At 57.2% G+C, this 10329-nt stretch overlaps 1 protein-coding gene across 1 annotated transcript in view; it reads left to right on the top strand.

Moving 5' to 3' along the window:
- The window catches only part of Muc5ac (mucin 5AC, oligomeric mucus/gel-forming), a 47491-nt gene that overhangs the window by 14690 nt on the left and 22472 nt on the right, over positions 1 to 10329 (top strand). The window contains exons 33-37 of the mRNA XM_033764765.1: positions 58 to 1180; positions 1483 to 2771; positions 2803 to 3775; positions 6725 to 7363; positions 7395 to 10318. Coding sequence (XP_033620656.1) covers positions 58 to 1180; positions 1483 to 2771; positions 2803 to 3775; positions 6725 to 7363; positions 7395 to 10318 — 6948 coding nt within the window. The remainder of the gene's footprint in view (positions 1 to 57; positions 1181 to 1482; positions 2772 to 2802; positions 3776 to 6724; positions 7364 to 7394; positions 10319 to 10329) is intronic.

Here is a 10329-nt window from a genome sequence, read left to right on the forward strand (position 1 = left end):
TGTGGCCTCCACTGACTGTGGAAAGGAGTGTGTGTGGTCCCCATGGCTGGACATCAGCCGCCCAGGACGTGGCATTGATAGCGGGGACTTTGATACACTGGAGAACCTCCGTGCCCATGGACACGAGCTGTGCCAAGTGCCCATGGAGGTGCAGTGCCGGGCAGAGGACGTCCCTGAGGTGCCCCTTAGTGTCCTGGGGCAGCGTGTGGAGTGTAGTCCCACTGTGGGGCTGACCTGCCACAACCGGGACCAGATGTCGGGGCTCTGTGACAACTACCAGGTCCGGGTCCTGTGCTGCCACCCTGTGCCCTGCTCTGTCTCATCTGGACCCACAGCCCCCTCCTCGGCCCTTGTCACAATCACGGGCCCAGCCACCATCCCCAGGGCCAGCAGTGCACCTGCCCCAGGGAGCCCCACACCAGAGAGAGCCATGCCCTCCACCTCCAGCATGAAAGCAGAGCCAACCACCTTGTCCTGTTCAAAGCAGTGCAGCTGGACTGAGTGGATTGACAGCAGCTATCCTGCACCTGGCAGAGACAGCGGAGACTTTGACACCTTGGTTGAACTTCGTGGGCATGGATACAAATTCTGTGAACGGCCCCAGAGTGTGGAGTGCCGGGCCCAGTTCTTCCCCAACACACCACTGGCTGAGCTTGGGCAGAAGGTGACCTGCAACCCCGAGGTGGGGCTGCTCTGCCTGAACCGGGAGCAGCTGCCGCCCATCTGCTACAACTACCAGATACGAATAGAGTGCTGTGAGGTGCCACACTCCTGCAAGATGACAGCCAGCACATCTGAAACCTCGGCCACCCCTCAGGGCCATGAGTACCAGGCCAGCACCTCGACACAGGCTGTCCAGACCCCGGGGACACACACTGTCACCCTGCCTGGGACCACAGGCTGCCAGCCCCAGTGCACCTGGACCCCCTGGCTAGATGTGGACTCACCTGAGCCTGGGCCCCATGGTGGGGACCTGGAGACGTACAGCCACATCCTTCAGAGGGGACACAGCATCTGCCGCCAGCCTGAGGAGGTCACAAGGCTGCAGTGCCGTGCCCAGGGCCACCCTGAGGTCCCCATCACCATCTTGGGCCAGGTGGTACAGTGCGACATAGAGGTGGGCCTGGTGTGTCACAACAGTGACCAGCAAGGGCCCGAGGGGCTGTGCCTGGACTACGAGGTGCGCGTGCTCTGCTGCCACATGCCCGATGGCTGCTCTACCTTGGGGGCTGAGACCATGAGCACAGAGGAGGGCACTACCAGGGGCACCAGAACAACTTCCTCAATCAGAACAGGAACGAGCTTGACCCCCTCAACCATGACCACAACCAGCTTGACCCCTACAACCACAACAAGAACCAGCTCGACCCCCTCAACCACGACAGGAACCAGCTCGACTCCCAAAACAACAACAGGAACCAGCTCGACTCCCTCAACCACCACAGGAACCAGTTCGACCCCCTCAACCATGACCACAACCAGCTTGACCCCTACAACCACAACAAGAACCAGCTCGACCCCCTTAACCATTACAGGAACCAGCTCGACTCCCTCAACCACCACAGGAACCAGTTCGACCCCCTCAACCATGACCACAACCAGCTTGACCCCTACAACCACAACAAGAACCAGCTCGACCCCCTTAACCATTACAGGAACCAGCTCGACTCCCTCAACCACCACAGGAACCAGTTCGACCCCCTCAACCATGACCACAACCAGCTTGACCCCTACAACCACAACAAGAACCAGCTCGACCCCCTTAACCATTACAGGAACCAGCTCGACTCCCTCAACCACCACAGGAACCAGTTCGACCCCCTCAACCATGACCACAACCAGCTTGACCCCTACAACCACAACAAGAACCAGCTCGACCCCCTTAACCATTACAGGAACCAGCTCGACTCCCTCAACCACCACAGGAACCAGTTCGACCCCCTCAACCATGACCACAACCAGCTTGACCCCTACAACCACAACAAGAACCAGCTCGACCCCCTTAACCATTACAGGAACCAGCTCGACTCCCTCAACCACCACAGGAACCAGTTCGACCCCCTCAACCATGACCACAACCAGCTTGACCCCTACAACCACAACAAGAACCAGCTCGACCCCCTTAACCATTACAGGAACCAGCTCGACTCCCTCAACCACCACAGGAACCAGTTCGACCCCCTCAACCATGACCACAACCAGCTTGACCCCTACAACCACAACAAGAACCAGCTCGACCCCCTTAACCATTACAGGAACCAGCTCGACTCCCTCAACCACCACAGGAACCAGTTCGACCCCCTCAACCATGACCACAACCAGCTTGACCCCTACAACCACAACAAGAACCAGCTCGACCCCCTTAACCATTACAGGAACCAGCTCGACTCCCTCAACCACCACAGGAACCAGTTCGACCCCCTCAACCATGACCACAACCAGCTTGACCCCTACAACCACAACAAGAACCAGCTCGACCCCCTTAACCATTACAGGAACCAGCTCGACTCCCTCAACCACCACAGGAACCAGTTCGACCCCCTCAACCATGACCACAACCAGCTTGACCCCTACAACCACAACAAGAACCAGCTCGACCCCCTTAACCATTACAGGAACCAGCTCGACTCCCTCAACCACCACAGGAACCAGTTCGACCCCCTCAACCATGACCACAACCAGCTTGACCCCTACAACCACAACAAGAACCAGCTCGACCCCCTTAACCATTACAGGAACCAGCTCGACTCCCTCAACCACCACAGGAACCAGTTCGACCCCCTCAACAACGACAGAAACCAGCTCAACCCCCTCAACAACGACAACAACCACCTCAACTCCCTCAACCACCACAGGAACCAGCTCAACCCCAAAAACCGCAACAGGAACCAGTTCGACCCCCTCAACCATGACAAAAACCAGGTCAACCCCCTCAACCACCACAAGAACCAGTTCCACCCCAGAAACCACTACAGGAACCAGCTTCACCCCTTCAACCACGACAACAACCAGCTCAACCCCCTCAACAACAACAGGAACCAGCTCGACCCCATCAACCATTACAGAAACCAGCTTGATGCCCTCAACCACAGCAACAACTAGCTCGACCCCCGCAACCACCACAGGAACCAGTTCGACCCCAAAAACCACAACAGGAACCAGCTCAACCCCCTCAACCGTGACAACAACCAGCTCGACTCCCTCAACCACCACAGGAACCAGCTCGACCCCCTCAACCACCACAGGAACCAGCTTGACCCCCTTAACCACAACAACAACCAGCTCAACCCCCTCAACAACGACAGGAACCAGCTCGACCCCATCAACCACGACAGAAACGAGCTCAACACCCTCAACAACGACAACAACAACCTCAACTCCCTCAACCACCACAGGAACCAGCTCAACCCCAAAAACCACAAAAGGAACCAGCTCGATCCCCAAAACTACAACAGGAACCAGTTCAACCCCCTCAACCACAGCAACAACCAGATCAACCCCCACAATCACGAAAACAACCAGCTCAACCCCCTCAACCACGACAGGAACCAGCTCGACCCCCTCAACCACAACAGGAACCAGCTTGACCCCCTCAACCACAACCACAACCAGCTCAACAGCCTCAACCACGAAAGGAATCAGTTCGACCCCCTCAACCACAGCAACAACCACCTCGACCCCTACAACGATGACAGGAACCAGCTCGACACTCACAACCATGACAACAACCAGTTCGACCCCCTCAACAACAACAGGAACCAGCTCGACCCCCTCAACCACGACAGGAACCAGTTCGACCCCCAAAACCACAACAGGAATCAGCTCAGCCCCCTCAACCATGACAGGAACCAGCTCGACCCCCGCAACCACCACAGGAACCAGTTCGACCCCCAAAACCACAACAGGAATCAGCTCAGCCCCCTCAACCATGACAGGAACCAGCTCGACCCCCGCAACCACCACAGGAACCAGTTCGACCCCCAAAACCACAACAGGAATCAGCTCAGCCCCCTCAACCATGACAGGAACCAGCTCGACCCCCGCAACCACCACAGGAACCAGTTCGACCCCCAAAACCACAACAGGAATCAGCTCAGCCCCCTCAACCATGACAGGAACCAGCTCGACCCCCGCAACCACCACAGGAACCAGTTCGACCCCCAAAACCACAACAGGAATCAGCTCAGCCCCCTCAACCATGACAGGAACCAGCTCGACCCCCGCAACCACCACAGGAACCAGTTCGACCCCCAAAACCACAACAGGAATCAGCTCAGCCCCCTCAACCATGACAGGAACCAGCTCGACCCCCGCAACCACCACAGGAACCAGTTCGACCCCCAAAACCACAACAGGAATCAGCTCAGCCCCCTCAACCATGACAGGAACCAGCTCGACCCCCGCAACCACCACAGGAACCAGTTCGACCCCCAAAACCACAACAGGAATCAGCTCAGCCCCCTCAACCATGACAGGAACCAGCTCGACCCCCGCAACCACCACAGGAACCAGTTCGACCCCCAAAACCACAACAGGAATCAGCTCAGCCCCCTCAACCATGACAGGAACCAGCTCGACCCCCGCAACCACCACAGGAACCAGTTCGACCCCCAAAACCACAACAGGAATCAGCTCAGCCCCCTCAACCATGACAGGAACCAGCTCGACCCCCGCAACCACCACAGGAACCAGTTCGACCCCCAAAACCACAACAGGAATCAGCTCAGCCCCCTCAACCATGACAGGAACCAGCTCGACCCCCGCAACCACCACAGGAACCAGTTCGACCCCCAAAACCACAACAGGAATCAGCTCAGCCCCCTCAACCATGACAGGAACCAGCTCGACCCCCGCAACCACCACAGGAACCAGTTCGACCCCCAAAACCACAACAGGAATCAGCTCAGCCCCCTCAACCATGACAGGAACCAGCTCGACCCCCGCAACCACCACAGGAACCAGTTCGACCCCCAAAACCACAACAGGAATCAGCTCAGCCCCCTCAACCATGACAGGAACCAGCTCGACCCCCGCAACCACCACAGGAACCAGTTCGACCCCCAAAACCACAACAGGAATCAGCTCAGCCCCCTCAACCATGACAGGAACCAGCTCGACCCCCGCAACCACCACAGGAACCAGTTCGACCCCCAAAACCACAACAGGAATCAGCTCAGCCCCCTCAACCATGACAGGAACCAGCTCGACCCCCGCAACCACCACAGGAACCAGTTCGACCCCCAAAACCACAACAGGAATCAGCTCAGCCCCCTCAACCATGACAGGAACCAGCTCGACCCCCGCAACCACCACAGGAACCAGTTCGACCCCCAAAACCACAACAGGAATCAGCTCAGCCCCCTCAACCATGACAGGAACCAGCTCGACCCCCGCAACCACCACAGGAACCAGTTCGACCCCCAAAACCACAACAGGAATCAGCTCAGCCCCCTCAACCATGACAGGAACCAGCTCGACCCCCGCAACCACCACAGGAACCAGTTCGACCCCCAAAACCACAACAGGAATCAGCTCAGCCCCCTCAACCATGACAGGAACCAGCTCGACCCCCGCAACCACCACAGGAACCAGTTCGACCCCCAAAACCACAACAGGAATCAGCTCAGCCCCCTCAACCATGACAGGAACCAGCTCGACCCCCGCAACCACCACAGGAACCAGTTCGACCCCCAAAACCACAACAGGAATCAGCTCAGCCCCCTCAACCATGACAGGAACCAGCTCGACCCCCGCAACCACCACAGGAACCAGTTCGACCCCCAAAACCACAACAGGAATCAGCTCAGCCCCCTCAACCATGACAGGAACCAGCTCGACCCCCGCAACCACCACAGGAACCAGTTCGACCCCCAAAACCACAACAGGAATCAGCTCAGCCCCCTCAACCATGACAGGAACCAGCTCGACCCCCGCAACCACCACAGGAACCAGTTCGACCCCCAAAACCACAACAGGAATCAGCTCAGCCCCCTCAACCATGACAGGAACCAGCTCGACCCCCGCAACCACCACAGGAACCAGTTCGACCCCCAAAACCACAACAGGAATCAGCTCAGCCCCCTCAACCATGACAGGAACCAGCTCGACCCCCGCAACCACCACAGGAACCAGTTCGACCCCCAAAACCACAACAGGAATCAGCTCAGCCCCCTCAACCATGACAGGAACCAGCTCGACCCCCGCAACCACCACAGGAACCAGTTCGACCCCCAAAACCACAACAGGAATCAGCTCAGCCCCCTCAACCATGACAGGAACCAGCTCGACCCCCGCAACCACCACAGGAACCAGTTCGACCCCCAAAACCACAACAGGAATCAGCTCAGCCCCCTCAACCATGACAGGAACCAGCTCGACCCCCGCAACCACCACAGGAACCAGTTCGACCCCCAAAACCACAACAGGAATCAGCTCAGCCCCCTCAACCATGACAGGAACCAGCTCGACCCCCGCAACCACCACAGGAACCAGTTCGACCCCCAAAACCACAACAGGAATCAGCTCAGCCCCCTCAACCATGACAGGAACCAGCTCGACCCCCGCAACCACCACAGGAACCAGTTCGACCCCCAAAACCACAACAGGAATCAGCTCAGCCCCCTCAACCATGACAGGAACCAGCTCGACCCCCGCAACCACCACAGGAACCAGTTCGACCCCCAAAACCACAACAGGAATCAGCTCAGCCCCCTCAACCATGACAGGAACCAGCTCGACCCCCTCAACCACGACAGAAACCAGCTCAACACCCTCAACAACCACAACAACCACCTCAACTCCCTCAACCAGCCCAGGAACCAGCTCAGCCCCCTCAACCATGACAACAACCAGCTCAACCTCCTCAACCACAACAGTAACCAGCTCGACCCCCTCAACCACAGCAACAACCAGCTCAACCTCCTCAACCACAACAGTAACCAGCTCGACCCCCTCAACCACGACAGGAACCAGCTCGCCCCCCTCAACCACGACAGGAACCAGCTCGCCCCCCTCAACCACGACAGGAACCAGCTCAACCCCCTCAACCAGCCCAGGAACCAGCTCAGCCCCCTCAACCAAGACAGGAACCAGCTCGACCCCCTCAACCACGATAACAACCACCTCCACTCCCTCAATCACCACAGGAACCAGCTCAACCCCAAAAACCACAACAGGAACCAGCTCGATCCCCAAAACCACGACAGGAACCAGCTCGACCCCCTCAACCACCACAGGAACGAGCTCGACCCCCTCAACTACCACAGGAACCAGCTCGACCCCCTTAACCACAACAACAACCAGCTCAACCCCCTCAACAACAACAGGAACCAGCTCGACCCCATCAACCACGACAGAAACCAGCTCAACACCCTCAACAACGACAAACCACAGCAACAACCAGCTCAACTCCCACAACCACGAAAACAGCCAGCTCAACCCCCTCAACCACGACAGGAACCAGCTCAACCCCCTCAACCACAGCAACAACGAGCTCGACCACCTCAATCACCACAGGAACCAGTTCGACCCCAAAAATCACAACAGGAGCCAGCTCAACCCCCTCAACCATGACAAAAACCAGCTCGGCCCCCTCAACCACGACAACAGCCAGTTCGACCCCCTCAACCACCACAAGAACCAGTTCCACCCCAGAAACCACAACAGGAACCAGCTTGACCCCTTCAACCATGACAACAACCAGCTCAACCCCCTCAACAACAACAGGAACCAGCTCGACCCCATCAACCATGACAGGAACCAGCTCAACCCACTCAACAACGACAACAACCAGCTCAACCCCCTCAACAACGACAGGAACCAGCTCGACCCCATCAACCATTACAGGAACCAGCTCGACACCCTCAACCACGACAACAACTAGCTCGACCCCCGCAACCACCACAGGAACCAGTTTGACCCCCTCAACCACGACAGGAACCAGCTCGACTCCCAAAACAACAACAGGAACCAGCTCAACCCCCTCAACCACAACAGGAACCAGCTCGACCCCCTCAACCACGACAACAACCACCTCCACTCCCTCAACCACCACAGGAACCAGCTCAACCCCAAAAACCACAACAGGAACCAGCTCAATCCCCTCAACAACGACAGGAACCAGCTCGACCCCCTCAACCACGACAACAACCACCTCCACTCCCTCAACCACCACAGGAACCAGCTCAACCCCAAAAACCACAACAGGAACCAGCTCAATCCCCTCAACAACGACAGGAACCAGCTCGACCCCCTCAACCACGACAACAACCACCTCCACTCCCTCAACCACCACAGGAACCAGCTCAACCCCAAAAACCACAACAGGAACCAGCTCAATCCCCTCAACAACGACAGGAACCAGCTCGACCCCCTCAACCACGACAACAACCACCTCCACTCCCTCAACCACCACAGGAACCAGCTCAACCCCAAAAACCACAACAGGAACCAGCTCAATCCCCTCAACAACGACAGGAACCAGCTCGACCCCCTCAACCACGACAACAACCACCTCCACTCCCTCAACCACCACAGGAACCAGCTCAACCCCAAAAACCACAACAGGAACCAGCTCAATCCCCTCAACAACGACAGGAACCAGCTCGACCCCCTCAACCACGACAACAACCACCTCCACTCCCTCAACCACCACAGGAACCAGCTCAACCCCAAAAACCACAACAGGAACCAGCTCAATCCCCTCAACAACGACAGGAACCAGCTCGACCCCCTCAACCACGACAACAACCACCTCCACTCCCTCAACCACCACAGGAACCAGCTCAACCCCAAAAACCACAACAGGAACCAGCTCAATCCCCTCAACAACGACAGGAACCAGCTCGACCCCCTCAACCACGACAACAACCACCTCCACTCCCTCAACCACCACAGGAACCAGCTCAACCCCAAAAACCACAACAGGAACCAGCTCAATCCCCTCAACAACGACAGGAACCAGCTCGACCCCCTCAACCACGACAACAACCACCTCCACTCCCTCAACCACCACAGGAACCAGCTCAACCCCAAAAACCACAACAGGAACCAGCTCAATCCCCTCAACAACGACAGGAACCAGCTCGACCCCCTCAACCACGACAACAACCACCTCCACTCCCTCAACCACCACAGGAACCAGCTCAACCCCAAAAACCACAACAGGAACCAGCTCAATCCCCTCAACAACGACAGGAACCAGCTCGACCCCCTCAACCACGACAACAACCACCTCCACTCCCTCAACCACCACAGGAACCAGCTCAACCCCAAAAACCACAACAGGAACCAGCTCAATCCCCTCAACAACGACAGGAACCAGCTCGACCCCCTCAACCACGACAACAACCACCTCCACTCCCTCAACCACCACAGGAACCAGCTCAACCCCAAAAACCACAACAGGAACCAGCTCAATCCCCTCAACAACGACAGGAACCAGCTCGACCCCATCAACCACGACAGAAACCAGCTCAACACCCTCAACAACGACAACAACCACCTCAACTCCCTCAACCACCACAGAAACCATCTCAACCCCAAAAACCACAACAGGAACCAGCTTGATCCCCAAAACCACGACAGGAACCAGTTCAACCCCCTCAACCACAGCAACAACCACCTCAACCCCCACAACCACGAAAACAACCAGCTCAACCCCCTCAACCACCACAGGAACCAGCGCGACCCCATCAACCTTGTCAGGAACCAGCTCAATCCCCTCAACAACAACAACAACCAGCTCGACCCCCTCAACCACAACAGGAACCAGCTCAACCTCCTCAACCACAACAGTAACCAGCTCGACCCCCTCAACAACAGCAACAACCAGCTCAACCCCCACAACCACCACAGGAACCACCTCAACTCCCTCAACAACGACAGAAACCACCTCAACCCCCTCAACAATGACAGGAACCAGCTCGACCCCATCAACCACGACAGAAACCAGCTCAACACCCTCAACAACCACAACAACCACCTCAACTCCCTCAACCAGCACAGGAACCAGCTCAGCCCCCTCAACCATGACAACAACCAGCTCGACTCCCTCAACCACCACAGGAACCAGCTTGACCCACTCAACCAGGACAACAACCAGCTCAACCTCCTCAACCACAACAGTAACCAGCTCGACCCCCTCAACCACAGCAACAACCAGCTCGACCCCCGCAACCACCACAGGAACCACATCAACCCCCTCAACAACGACAGAAACCACCTCAACCCCCTCAACAACGACAGGAACCAGCTCGACCCCATCAACCACGACAGAAACCAGCTCAACACCCTCAACAACCACAACAACCACCTCAACTCCCTCAACCA

Source organism: Fukomys damarensis, unplaced genomic scaffold (genome assembly GCF_012274545.1).
Source record: "Fukomys damarensis isolate Sample0158 unplaced genomic scaffold, DMR_v1.0_HiC HiC_scaffold_16, whole genome shotgun sequence".
NCBI classification, from domain to species: domain Eukaryota; kingdom Metazoa; phylum Chordata; class Mammalia; order Rodentia; family Bathyergidae; genus Fukomys; species Fukomys damarensis.